This window comes from Nannobrachium achirus, assembly GCF_963921795.1.
Source record: "Nannobrachium achirus genome assembly, chromosome: 21".
Lineage (NCBI taxonomy): Eukaryota > Metazoa > Chordata > Actinopteri > Myctophiformes > Myctophidae > Nannobrachium > Nannobrachium achirus.
Genome location: NC_137828.1, coordinates 14,256,028 through 14,271,027, shown reverse-complemented (window position 1 = coordinate 14,271,027; position 15,000 = coordinate 14,256,028). Strand labels below are relative to the sequence as shown.

At 42.3% G+C, this 15,000-nt stretch overlaps 1 protein-coding gene across 1 annotated transcript in view; it reads left to right on the top strand.

Annotated features, from left to right (window-relative positions):
* The first annotated feature begins 9,887 nt into the window (after positions 1-9,887).
* Positions 9,888-15,000, top strand: part of LOC308306457 (sodium channel protein type 3 subunit alpha-like) — a 272,091-nt gene continuing 266,978 nt past the window's right edge. The window contains exons 1-3 of the mRNA XM_080751465.1: positions 9,888-10,016; positions 10,441-10,584; positions 12,987-13,105. Coding sequence (XP_080607591.1) covers positions 9,894-10,016; positions 10,441-10,584; positions 12,987-13,105 — 386 coding nt within the window. The 5' untranslated portion in view covers positions 9,888-9,893. The remainder of the gene's footprint in view (positions 10,017-10,440; positions 10,585-12,986; positions 13,106-15,000) is intronic.

Here is a 15,000-nt window from a genome sequence, read left to right as displayed (position 1 = left end):
AAAAACTACTTTTAGTAAAAACGTTCTCTCCATAAACGGATGCCAATATTGGAACCAGATCCCTACCTCAATTAGATCCCCACATTCGGTGCTTTTAAAGGGCAGTTGAAGCAATGGTTAAAACGATCACAAACATGTAACCACCTATAAGAACTATTTGATGCCGGTACGAATTACTCTGCCAGGCTAGTTTCTCCTGTATGGTTTTTAGCTTACTTCTGGCACTAGGCACTCTGTTGCGCCAAGCACCTTGTTCTTGTTGTGTTTTGTTCGCCCTGTACTGTTCTGTTCTTGTTATTGTTAGTCTTGTTTTGTTTCTTGTTTTATGTGAGGACAACGGATGAAATTTAGCTCTAAGCTAACTCCGGCTGGTTTACACTGAGATTTTTGTATGTTTGTATTTATATTATGCAACATGTCAATGTCAATGTGTCCATTAACTGGTACTGTCCTGTCCAAATAAATAAATAAAGTAAAGTAAAAGAGAGACGTAATTATGCCACTCGACGTCCATTGAACCCTATTGTAGATCTACAATAGGGTTCAATGGACGTCGAGTGACGTTTGTGACGTAATTTGCTCTTATGGCATGTAGGCCCCTTCCTGCTTTTCCAGCTTTGGCCAGTAGGGGCCAAAGCTGTAACCGCAGTGCTTCTACCTGCAGCAGGTGGTGCACACTTCCATCCCCTCCTAACTGCACACTGGGTCGGCTCCCACAGTGTCGGTTTGCTTGCCTCTAGTTCCAGGTGCCTCCTGACACAGTGCTCTGCCAGCCTCATCCTTCTCTCTCTGACCTTGCCCGTGACCTGTGCTAGGTCCCTGTAGAGCGCCACATTTTCTTCTGTGGTCCTCCAGTGTGACATCTAGTGCCACCTAGTGCCAGTCAGTGCGCATTCCTAGCATTCTTGTGTGCTCCGTCTCTTTCCTGTTGTGCTGTGAGACAGACAGACAGGCAGACAGACAGACAGACAGACAGACAGACAGACAGACAGACAGACAGAGAGACAGAGAGAGAGAGAGAGAGAGAGAGAGAGAGAGAGAGAGAGAGAGAGAGAGAGAGAGAGAGAGAGAGACAGAGAGAGAGAGAGAGAGAGAGAGAGAGGTGTCTATCTCCAGGCATGTGCAGCTGTACTCCACTTTCTATTTCTCCAGTGATGAGATCAACGCCTCAGCGCTGCCTCTGATTGGTCGGGTCAATGAAAACAATACTCTCCCCGCTAAACCGTTGGTGTCTGGACGCAGCATACCAAAGTATTCATTAGGTGTAATCGTTGTGTCCGAGCGGCGCTATCCTCGGTGTGGTGGACACAGTAACAGAGTGACTTGAGTAGTGCACTCGACACTCTTTGAAATGTTTAGGGGAGGGTGGGGTGTGGGAAGTTGCTATTAAAGGTGCTGTGAGTGATTTTCTAAGTGTTATGTAGCTCTACCGGTATATCATGATAGTAATCTCTATGTTATGATATCATGATAGCATGTTATCATGATAGTAATGTCTCATACTCCATGGGACCCAGTGCCTCCCTGCTTGGCACTCAGCATCAAGGATTGGATAGTAAGTCTCTGCGACATACTTGAGTCATGTGCAGGGGGCAAGTAGCCTTGGCGAGCTGTGGCACATGTACTTGTACGTCAAGTTGACTCATGTTACAGAAACAGGAGATATGGCCCTGTGTGACTCATGGGTTGCCAAGGCTACTTGCCGACTTAGTACTTACTAATCCTTGCTATGAAGTGTTTGTTCAGTAACAGTGTTAAAGGGGAAGACCACCCATTTTCAATATTGAACTATGTCATTAATATAACTTAGAGGAGTTGTGTGGAAATAGAAAAAAAAGTTCCCCCTCTTCTGTGTTGCCTAGAACTGGAGGATTGATTTGGGGGTTTGTATTGTAAAGTACAACGGTGTGATGTCATCAAGTTATTATATTATTATGCATGGTGTTGCCCCTTTAAAATTACACTTTTGTCAAACATTTGGGACACCTAGCACCCCTATCCGGGGGGAATCAATTTTCCCCAAAAAGTGCAGTACTACAAGCTCACAACGCGTTGTAAACGCAGTGCGTCGTGGGGCTTGTACATCTGCTATTCTCTGCGGCTCCGTCTCTCAGCATCCTTCTCCCGATGTACGCCCTCATCCCTACTCTCCTGCATAGCCGCCGCCGCCTATATTGCCAGTATTGCCGTGGCAATACTACTTTTCAAGGTGGTATTGCCAAAAAAAACTCCGGTTTTCATGCCTACACGTATCCAATGAATCAGATATATTTTTTTAAATCTTCACTTGTAGCCATGGCCTTAGTTCATTTTCATATTACATTGACACCGCAACAACTGCAACGGACGAGATTGATTGATTGATTGAAGAATTTATTACAAGATTGCAATAGAAAAAAGTGCAGTTTCATGACAGTACAAATCACTGGTACAAGGTCAACTAAAAGGAGATCCTAGAAAGCCGAGGCTTTTTTCCACAGGAACCACACTTTAAGTATCTCATATAACATTGAAAGACAGACGGGTAGAACGTAGTACTTTATCTAGGATAATATCAATTTCAAAAGCAGAAAAAGCATAACATCAAATACAAAGGCAGAAAAAAAGGGTGGGGGGGAGCATGGGGGCTATTTACAAGTCACGGTTAGCAGCCGCCTGAAGGTGACTTGGTAGTTGCTCTCCTTTAAGGCTTGTGGAAGGGCGTTCCACATGTTGATGGTATAGCAGGAGAACGAGTTAGAGCCTTGTTTAGTGTTAAATCTACATTGATGATGATTAGTGAAGCTGCCTCTGGTGTTGTGATCGTGAACATCCTTGACCTTAACTCTCCTACTGCCAGATTATTTATTTATTTATTGGGTCTGGTGCCATCAAAATGCGGCTTACCTTTGCGACGTTATAGTAGATAGACAGACATTTATTTATTTATTATTATTATTTTTTTTTTTGATTGTGCAATAGTGCACTTTGGTCTGCCAGGCAGCAGAGGGCGGCGTCATGCGAGAATGAATGTGAATTTGCCTGTTATGTGTTGCCGTGCATTCAGACCAGTCACTGGCCACAGAGCCTCACAGCCAGAGAAATCAACAAGGAAGTGAATTGGTCTCCGTTGATGTTAACGCATAATGGATTTTTTACACCATCACCGCGGAAAATGTGTTTACAGTACACGGCGGCGCGACCCCTCATCAGCTTCAACAAGGTAAACGAACGAACGAACGAACGCGAACGAGCGCCGTATTGGCGCGGAGGTCTCTTGAGAATTGGGGCGAACAGGAACGTCCAAAGCAGTATAAGAGTTAAGGAAAGTTTGTCAGGTACATACTGTAGGTATCTTGGAGGTGTAGTGTATCTTGTACACCAGGCCCATTGCAAGATGCTGTACTCTGTCAGCTACTTTGAGCCACCCCACGCTTTCGTGGTGATGATTGATAAGGTGGGTCCGAGGAGGAAGACCAAGCACGACCCTAATTAGTTTGTTCTGGGCTGTTTGAAGCTTTAACTTTAAGGCAGCTGGGGTATCGCGATACCAGACAAGGACTCCGTAATCAATGAGGGGCCCAATAAGAGCACCTCCTAGTGTCTTTGGAGATTTAATATTGATCAGCGGGGCAACCCGGTGGACAGTCCGTCCACCGATAGGTTGTGATATCGCCCTGACAACCAACAATAACCAATCAAACGGCTGTCTCAGCTGACTGGGCTATGGGGTGAGTCGTGCACAGCAGAAACTGCTTAGCTTTGTCCAGTGAGTACTCAGCTGCAAGATGAGAGAATCACAACATCACGCTCACTTTTTCTACCACAAAACTAACATCCTAGTGACTTGAGTGGACTGGACAGTTTGAAAATGCGGTCCTTGCATTAAAGCCAATTTGTGTACTTTGGCGTCACGATTGCGTTGTCGCGTATGGAAAACACAACAACAAGGATATAAAAGTCATGATTCGATTCCCCTGTGCACAGCGACCGTTTCCTCATAGCTGCTGCATGTGCTGTGCATTCACTTTCTTTCTATTTTTGTTGACTGTCTGTACGTAACTAACTCCAGAGTCTGCAGTGTCCCGCAATGAAGGAGAGAATTGCATCTCTCATTAGTCCCAGTGGTGGAAAAAGTACTCACATTTCTTACTTGAGTAAAAGTATCAATAGTATTGCACTGTAGAAGTGATGTAAATGTGATTAAAAATCACTTGAGTAAATGTACAAAAGCATTGGTATCAACATATACTTAAAGTACAAAAGTAAAAGTATTCATTGTGCAGAAATATCATTACCCATATCAAATACCCATGTCACATATAATAGGCATTTCACAGAAAATAGCCGATCTACAAGCTCACAATGAGTTCAAGTACAATTGGAAATACTCACGTAAGTAGGCTACAAAGTACAAGGCTACAAAGTACAAGTTCAATACTTTATTTAATGCAAAATTATAAGACTTCCTAAACCAAGCCCTGTTCCCATGACTATATTAGGCTATAATATATTTTATTTTTATTTTCTGTTAATGAACTATAGCTTATTTCCACAGTTTAAACAAACAGTGATTTTCAATCGTTTTAATTTCAAAGACCCCACTTTTGATAGAAATTAGTCTATGTATGGGCCATATAGATATGATTTTCCTCTCTAGGACTCAAAACATGCTCAAAAGCCAGTGTTACCTTTAGCTCAGTGTGTACAAATGTTAGGCCTAGAATGCTCACATCATAGCATGAGTAGCCTATATGGCACATACAGTACACAATACTGTACTCCTATACAAGCCTAGATATTCTGTTGGACTGTCTTTTATTCATCATAATACCTGTCACTTCTCAGCCAGGGCTAACCATCTATCAGCATTACTATCAGTATGTCGATGCATTGTTATTTTTTTCACAATATTTTGTCAACATTTATTTCCCTTCCCTTTGTGTGTTCACATCGTAATACTGAATAATGATAGATTTTTTTTGTCCTTTTTTAATTTAACTGCACCTAGTAGGCCTAACCTACAGTTTAGATTTAAATAAGACATACCTTGACATGACCACTGTATACACTAGGGGTGTAACGATACATTTTAACAATGATACGCATCGCGATACATGGTTGACGATACAATACATGGACGATATTGGTTCATTCATGGCGATATGAGACGATTCGATTCAATGATTTAAAATCGATACAGTAACTATTTACCAAAGACATTAAATCTGTGTAAAATGTGTCAATAGTGCATGTTTTAAGGGAAAGATCTATTATTATGGATATTTATAAGTAAACACTGTGATTCTCTAGCAAACACGTGGACATTATATTTCAACACATATGGACAAACCCGCACCTTGACATGAATACAGAGATTAGATTACACACATTTATCGATAGACCAAGAGTGGCTATATGGAATGGAAAAGTAATTAAACCCCTCTTTTTCATTTTTCCTTCTTAAAATTGCTAAACACAAGCCACAAATACTTAGTTTCCATACAATCAATTATTTGCACTGCAAAACGATTCGATACCCATTATCTGCATTGCAAAACGATACCGATACGATACAAAGCCAAAACGGTACGATATATGCTTTTGCATAACAATATAGTAGATCATTGCAAATTCAAATCGTTTTTTTTTTTTTTTTTTTTTTTTTCCCCGATTCAGTTACTATATCTTTACACCCCTAGTATACACAGGGCACTCATCATACAATGTTTTGCTCAGCAGTTGCTCAAGTCTTTGCTCATTATGCAGAATGTCCCATTTCAAATACTTGGTCATCATCTTATGTATATAGGCTAAACTAAAACTTGGCTTACTCAGCTAAGATGAGTTTCTATACTAAAGAGATTTCAATCATAATTTTAATTATGCAAAAATGTAAATGATCAGATCAAAATTTCAATCATGCAAAATGTAAATGATCAGAAAGTGTTACACCTGTCCTCACCCTGTTCACCCTAAACTGTCAACCCACAAGCGGGACCCGGCAATTTCTTTACAGTAACACTACTAGCCCCAACAAGTCACATCACATCTGACCATACAAGATTGTGGTGCATCTTGGAAATGGGCTTATTGTGTCCAAAACGACATATTTAGCCACTTGCATGCATGCCCCCAACCACTGAAATCAAATTCATTAAAATGGCTAAAATCATAGAAAGCAGTAAATGAAAACATTGTAACACTCATCTTTTCTTTTCTCTAATTACAATCTAAAATATGAACCCTTGATGTAAAAAAAAAAGTTGTCCTTTAACTTCTTCCTTTAACCCCGGGGTCAGCAACCCGCTCTTTAGCACCGCCCCAGTGGCTCCCTGGAGCTTTTTCAAAAATGTATTAGGGAAAAATATCTCCAAGTTTAATTTTTTTTTCGTAAAGTAAAGCCCTGCTTCATCATACAAGACTGACGCACAAAAGTAGTGAAAACAGCCGATGGCGTTGTGTGCTTGTAGATCGGCTGTTTTCACTAGTTTAGTTCATTTTGTAAATGATAAATACAAAACGAGGTTTTGGTCATACAAGGTTTCCAACCGGCAACGACGATAAGGCTTTTATAATTTTTTTGCGGCTCCAGACAGATTTGTTTTTAGTTTCTTTGGTCCAATATGGCTCTTTCAACATTTTGGGTTGCCGACCCCTGCTTTAACCCATTCAGAACGGGAACACATTATTGTGTATCATTATTTTATGCTTTAACTATTGAAAAACAGCAGATATATCAGCTCGCAGCGCGGCACTCGCTGCCGCGCTGTGAGCTGATATATCTGCTGTAGATCTGCAATTTTTTTTTTAAATAGTGAAAATTAGAATTTTGACCCGATTCTATAAGTGTCTTTTGAATCCTTCTAAGATTTTTTGAAAAACCTATGTTTCTATGTCAGCAATCTGGCCAGCCATCGTCCAAGAAAAGGTCCTTTTCACCTAACTGGAGCTCAGTTAGTCTGTTCTTGAGAGACTACTATGTCAGTGCTTCTCAAACCTTTTCATGTGAAGGACCCCCAAAATGGTATTTATTTGGCCACGGACCCCCATCTCAAAATATTTAGTATATATTCAAATATTTATTCATATATTCAAAGATTTGCACACATTTTCACGACTTTTTCAAAAATAGCAGATCTACAAGCTCGCAGCGCGGCACTCGGTGCCGCGCTGTGAGCTTGTATATCTGCTATTTTTCACTGGTTAAAGCATTCAATAATTCTATGCCTAAATTTCGACTTAAAATTGCCCGACACCCGACACAACCCGAAACTCCACGCGCTCATTGGCCCCTCCTTGGCAATACTACTTTGAAAATGGTGACGGCACCTATGCTCTCCTGCACATGTCCGCACCATCTCAACCACCGCCTCTCTCGTTTTAACCACAAACCTAACCCGGGCTGATCCTCTATCCCAGTGCAGTCGTTTCTGATCATGTCCCGCCTCGTCAGTGTCCTCCTTGTCACACCTGATCTGAGCTCTGCCACCTCTGTAGCTCTCCAGGCCGTGCAGCATGGCGGCTCTCACTGCACTGTCTTCTACGTCTTCCCTCTCACTCTCGCTGGTAGCCCTTCTGTCACAAATCACTCCTGACACTTTCCTCCTTCCGCTCCACCCTGGCTGCACTCTCCTCTTCGCCTCTCTTCCACACTCCCCACTAGTTTGGACCGTTGACCAGAGAAAATAAACCATATTTTTGAATGAAGGATGAATGATGAATGATGATGAAAGATTTGGTGACCCAAGTGTGTGTCACCAAAACTGTGGGAGGAGTTGCATGATGGAAAAATAAAAAGGATGGATGGATGGATGGATGGATGGATGGATGGATGGATGGATGAAAGTAACCCAGCAGGGCCAACCACCCTGATAATAACACATGGTACCTGAGATAGTGTAAGATACCAGTAAGACGCCTAAGGGCGAAATGTGAGCTCGCCCTAAAGGTATTTGGTTCCCCTGGCACCACAGGGATCTCCATATTATGGCAATAAAAGGGATTTGGTTCCCCTGACATCAAAGTGATTATATATTGGCATTCACAGATATGGGCTTAATATTGAGGTTTTGTAGGGCCATTTTTAGCCCAAGGATAGTTTTTTGTGCAAAACAAATGCTTGCAATGGATTCAGAATCATGACAAACCCCTAGTTAGACCCCTCACATCCTACTTGAAGCAGATTTTTTAGGTATTTTCCTCCTGTATAGAAAGTCAATGGGAGCCCAACTTGATTTGGCTGCTGTGGCGACCCCGAAGGTCGCAAACTCGGGCGCCCTAGCTAAATCATTAGAGCATGCCCTGGGCTACATCTGTGCAAAATGGCGCTTTTAGACTGATTAGCACGAAATTACCATTCTACCTCCCTAAGGCCCCTGACTACAAAACACACAAAAATAAATCCCCAAATAAACCCCTCTTGATTCTTGATTCAGTCCAATTATTACAATAACCTGAGTACTGCCTCTGGCATGTTCGGGGATAGTTTGTGTGAGGTTAAGGTTAAGTTCAGGCATTGTTTTTGTGAGGTAAAGATTAGGATGAGGCTCAGTTCAATATGGGAACCCATTAGATATGTTTTTGCACCACGTCCTTTGTTTGTGTAGAAACAGGAACTTGGTTTGGCTCCTACCCTTTCTCAGTCCACTTCCTCCCTGGATGTTTCTGTGTTTATACTAAAAACAACACTACACATGTTTGGGGCAGTGGTGCCGACAGATTCTGTAGGCTTAGGCCCGATGCATACTCCTCTTTTAGAGCCGAATTTATTTCGGTTCGGTTAGGGGAGTCACAAAATCTGACAGAGCCGAATCTAAATAAATTTGTCTCTAAAAGTGGAGGATTCAGCCCTCAGTTAGTAGTCCTACTCCGGAACGACGGACCGTCTGACTAATGCCATGGAACGTGTGAATCACACATCTTGATGGAGTTGAAAATTGTTCAATTCGAGATAAAAAAAATGTTGGTTACAATTTCAGAAGACCCATGCTCTGCGTATCACTACGGTCATTAACCCTGTGTGTGTGTGTGTGTGTGTGTGTGTGTGTGTGTGTGTGTGTGTGTGTGTGTGTGTGTGTGTGTGTGTGTGTGTGTGTGTGTGTGTGTGCGCGCGCGCACGTGCGTGCGTGCACGTGTGTGTGTTAATGAAAACCATAGGGAGGTGTTCATTCTCGAGGTCGGCTTAGAGGAAGCCTTCTCAACCAAAGTGTTAAAATATCATCAGCTAGAGCAGACCATCTCACAGCTAGGCTACAGATAACGTTTTTTTTTTTTTTTTTTAATCTTTGGGAGCCTCGGACACGTGCACACGTTTGTTGTGAGGGGCTTACAAATGGCAGGCCACTCCAAAAGGAGGGCCAAACAGTTAGCAAGGTACTGCTCGGTTTCGGCTATTATAGGAAGCCGCTCAATTTGGAGGAGACGTTGTTTCCTTTACCCATGATTGTTGTTTTGCTGTGTTTGACATATATGCAAATAGCATTGTATGTCAGTGTTTCCCAAAGTGGATTCTAGGGAATTTATGGGTTCCTTTATGGGGGTCTAAATTGACCCATACAAGTCTCTAACTCTAACACCATTTGGTTCCATTTGTATACTGTCAGAGTTAAGGGGAGACCTTGAAATGTAAAGGTTTGAGAAACTGTACGTAAAAATGTTCTGCCCTACCATGCACTTTGTAACTGGCTGTTTTCCTAATAATGTGACGGCACTGGCATTGTTTATGTCCTTTGTAAAAGGCATTTGTGTACATCTCTATATGTGGACATAAATAAACATTTCAAATGTGTGTGTGTGTGTGTGTGTGTGTGTGTGTGTGTGTGTGTGTGTGTGTGTGTGTGTGTGTGTGTGTGTGTGTGTGTGTGTGTGCGCAGCTGTACGGTGTACAGTGTGTATTCTCTCAGGATGAGAAGATGGCCGACTGTGTGTTTCCAATGGGCCCCGACAGCCTGCAGCTGTTCACCCCTGACTCTCTGGAAGGCATCGAACAGCGAATCAGAGAGGAGAAGGCTCGACATACAAAGCAGTACCAGGAGGTAGGCGCGCGCGCACAGAGGGCTGTCACGATTATGACATTTTACATGACGATTAATTGTCACTCAAATAATTGCGATTAACGATTTAATTGTGTTTTTGTCATTGACAATTACATTTCTATTTGGCTTGTAGGCTTTGAAATTGGTAGATATGACACATAACCTAAATAATAAATGAAGGACATATTTCACATTAAAAAGAACATTGATAGTGGAAATAGCCTCACACTAAATAGCTCACACTTGGGAGGCAATAGACGGATGACACATCATGTTTCTCTGTGTCAATCTCCATTCACTTCCTTCGCTCAATCTACAAGTTAACATTCTGTCATGATGAGGTTGTGTAGTATATATTCCTTATTTGGTGTATTAACGGCAATATGTACAATGCATAGTGTTCATTGTGTCGGTGTCTACGCAGGACCTGGGCGACGTGGTGGAGGTCTCCGCCCGCGGCGACCTGGAGGCGGGGAAACAACTGCCCCGGATATTTGGAGAGATCCCCTCCCACCTGGTGGGCAAGCCCCTGGAGGACATCGACCCCTACTACTACAAAGAGCACCGGGTACGATGAACTGTTCACTTAACCCTCAACCACTTAAACCAGTGCTTTTCAACTATTTTCATATCAAGGACCATAACTAAAAGAAACATTAAAAAAATTATAATACATTGCATGGCTGCATCTGGGACGTATCCTCAGTGATGTAACCCAAGGTCATTGACAAAGGGGTTTCGGTTCTCGCAACATCATACCCCTCGATCAGGAGATCCAGCCGTGGTGATCAAGTCCCGACTTATATGTCCCAGTAGCTACCCACGATCAGTGCCTTTATATTAGAGAAAGACAGGGAGAAGAATTTGTCCACAATTCCATCCATGACGTATTGATGTCATACCATCAATGCATCATAGAGATGAAAGGCATACGTTGATCAGAACAACAATTCTTCTAAACTCTCTAATTGTGTAGAATTGTTGTAACCCGAGAGGGTCCATTTGGTTTCATTTTACGCTTTGACGAGTTAAAGATCTATAAGGGTCCATTCGCTTACCAACTCTAGCTGGGAATCAACTGGAACCCCCTCGAGGACCACTGGTGGTCCCCACTGACTTAAACCCCATATGGGTGTCCCTCAGGGAGTGTCTTTTCTGTTTTCTGTGATTGCTGGGAAAGCTTTTCGCTGAAAATAGCCGGAGCGTGTCGATGTCAAGCGAGAGCGGCTATTTTCAGTGTTCCCGACAATTAAATACGGATGCCGGGGTTTAAGTGGTTAACCTTTAACCCTGACCCTGACCCCTACTACGGAGAGTACTTAACCTGACCTTTGACCTTTAACCATTGACCTTAGGCCTTACCCTGACACTGAGAGACACCTGTGGGTGTTATGTCTTTTAAAGCTTAAAGGGGTAGTTCACCTCCAAAATTACTCATGCCGTGGAGACTTGAGTTATTTTTTGTATTTGTCACATTCCTAGGACAAAGAAATATTTATAGTAAATTTACCCCCATTGATTCCGGATGGGGATCCAATTGCATTTGGGTCCCTATAATCAGTGGTCTTATGAATGCGACAAAAAAAAGTGAGTAATCCTTAGAAAAAAAGTCATTTTGGGGGTGAACTACTCCTTTAACGCTGTATCATTGGCCTAGTCATGTTTCTCTCTCTTTCTCTCTCTGTATGTCACCTGTTTCACATGACTTTTATTTTTACTTTTGCCCTCCTTTCTCTCATTCTCTCTCTTCTCTCTCTAGAGCGTGTCCCCACTTTTTAGGTTGAGTGGTGGTAGTGTGGGTCTAGAGGGACACTCAAACACACACATACATGCACGCACACGCACACACACACGCACGCACGCACGCACGCACGCACGCACACACGCACACACACACACACACACACACACACACACACACACACACACACACACACACACACATACACACACACACACACACACACACACACACAGCACATTAGGGCTCATTTATCAAATGTGAGCCAAAGGGATTTAAATTAATCAGTTTGTTAAAGGTATAGGTATGTGACTTTGCCCTGTGTTTACATACCAATAATATATACTAGCCCTTACCCGTTCAAAGATATGAGCTCCAAAATGATGTGCAGTGTGTGGGTTATGGGATGTGCACTGTGCACTGTGCACACAGTATATGAGGGATGGAAAGTAACTTTAACTGGTGCTTGCATGATGTAGGAGCATCAATGTAAGAAACCCGTTTCGTTTAATGGCTACAGAGATACTGTGTACCGATCTGCATGATTTTTGGACAACATCTGTAACAGGGCCAGAACCCCCCCCCCCCCCCCCCCCCCCCCCGTGTGTGTGTGTGTGTGTGTATGTGTGTGTGTGTGGGTTTGTGTGTGATTGTGCATGGCCTGAACAACAGCGCCCCTCCCTTAACATGTGTGGTCACAAAAGGTACTGTAGGCTAAATAGATATAGATACACCATAAAAATGCTAATATACAGCATACGATTTGTGAAAGTGACAAACGGGCTTCACAGTTATGTCAGGTGTGTTCATATGCTGATGGTGATGCGATTTCAGATCAATTGCTCCAGCCACCGAGGAGAAACGCTGAGACAGACAGACAGACAGACACTCACTCACTCACTCAGACATTCGCAGAGGAGAAACGCTGAGACAGACAGACAGACAGACAGACAGACAGACACTCACTCACTCACTCAGACATTCGCAAAATTATAGTATAGATGTATGTATGTATATGTATGTATATGTATGTGTATACTAGATCTAGTCTAGTTTTTATTTGTAGATGAAATTGTCAAAATATTTAGTCTCGGTTTTTGTAATCATAGCATAGTTTTTTTGTTTTCGTCAATAAAAACATTATCCTTGCTCTCTCTCTCTGTCTCTGTCTCTGTCTCTCTCTCTCTCTCTCTCTCTCTCTCTCCCTCTCTCTTTCTCTCCCCACACAGACCTTCGTAGTTCTAAACAAAGGAAAAGCCATCTTTCGTTTCAGTGCCACATCAGCCCTCTACATCTTCAGTCCCTTCCACCCTGTGAGACGAACCTCCATCAGAATCCTGGTCCACTCATATCCTTCACAATAAGAGCTTCACACTTGCTCTACCCAATACGAATTCATTATGTATGGAGTCCTGCACTCTTTCACAGTAAGGGTTTACTCTGGAGTCCTACACTCTTTCACAATAAGGGTTTATTCTGGAGTCCTACACTCTTTCACAATAAGGGTTTACTCTGGAGTCCTACACTCTTTCACAATAAGGGTTTACTCTGGAGTACTACACTCTTTCACAATAAGGGTTTACTCTGGAGTCCTACACTCTTTCACAATAAGGGTTTACTCTGGAGTCCTACACTCTTTCACAATAAGGGTTTACTCTGGAGTACTACACTCTTTCACAATAAGAGTTTACTATGGAGTCTTAAACTCTTTCACAATAAGGGTTTACTGTGTAGTCCTATACTCTTTCACAATAAGGGTTTACTGTGGCGTACCACACTCTTTCACAATAAGAGTTTACTATGGCGTCCTGCACTCCTTTGCAATAAGAGCTATGCACTATTTCACAATACAAGTTTATTATGGATGGGGTCCTGCATTCTTTCACAATAAGAGTGTACTGTGAAGTACTGCACTCTTTCACGGTGAGGGTTTACTGTGGAGTCTTACACTACTTCACAATAAGAGCTCTACACTCCACAATAACAGTTTACTATGTAGTCCTACGCTCCTTCACAATAAGAGCTATATGCACTATTTCACAATAAGAGTTTATTATGTATGGGGTCCGGCGTTCTTTCATTATAAGAGTTTACTGTTGAATCCTGTACTTTTTCCACAATAAGAGTGTATTGTGTATGGAGTCTGACACTCTTTCACAATAAGAGCACTACACTCTTTCACAATAAGCGTTTACTATGGAGTCCTGCACTCTTTCACAATAAGAGTGTGTTATGTATGGCGTCTTAGACTCTTTCACAATAAGTGTTTACTAGTATGGAGTCCTACACTGGCTACTTCACAATAAGAGCTCTACACTCTTTCACAATAAGAGTTTACTATGGAGTTCTACACTCCTTCACAATAAGATCTAGCTATGCATTATTTCACAATAACAGTTTACTATGTATTGAAGTCCTACACTCTTTAACAATAAGACTTTACTGTGGAGTCCTAAACTCTTTCACAATAAGAGGTCAGGTTACTATACAAGTCTTATGCCTCGTGCACACTACAGATATACAGTTGAACGTTTAGCTTGGTAATTCAATGTAATCTCAATGGAAACCAGCTTTAAAGCTTTCAAAGCTTTGTTCTGAGCATCTCCTGCATCTTTAAAGCTGGTTTCCATTGAGATTACATTGAATTACCAAGCAAAACGTTCAACTATATATCTGTAGTGTGAATGAGGCATTACACTCTTTCACGATACAAGTTTACAATGGAGTGAGTTTACACTCTTGCAAAATAACCTGTTTAATTCCACAGGAAAAACGTGTAGTTTTCCAGTAGTTTTGGCAGTTTTGACTCACTCGCCTGGTTTCAGATGGCCGCTCCGCCTCCGTGGTTTGAACAGGTTTTTAGCGGAGTCGTCACTCTCTCTACGCGTTGAGTTTGAGAACGCCACTTCCTCATTCCAGAGTGGGGGCGGGGTTATGTGAGCCGTTGTCAAAACGACGTGACGGAGGCTCCTGTTACGCCTAACGTTGCTGTTTGGTCACATGATGTCCCATGAAGACACTATTGTTAAAGTCACACTTTGTAGTTTTGCGTATCAGCGCTGCGGCCACTTTGGACACAAATAACATGGCAGCCAGCGTCTTTGACTTCATTACCCAAGATGCTCTGCTCCCTGATTGCACTAGTGACACTCTTTGCTTAAGTCTTGTGTCCGAATTAGGAATAATGGGCTGGTCCAAAGCCTTTAGAATAGCATTAACAATAGTCTAACAACTGATATACTG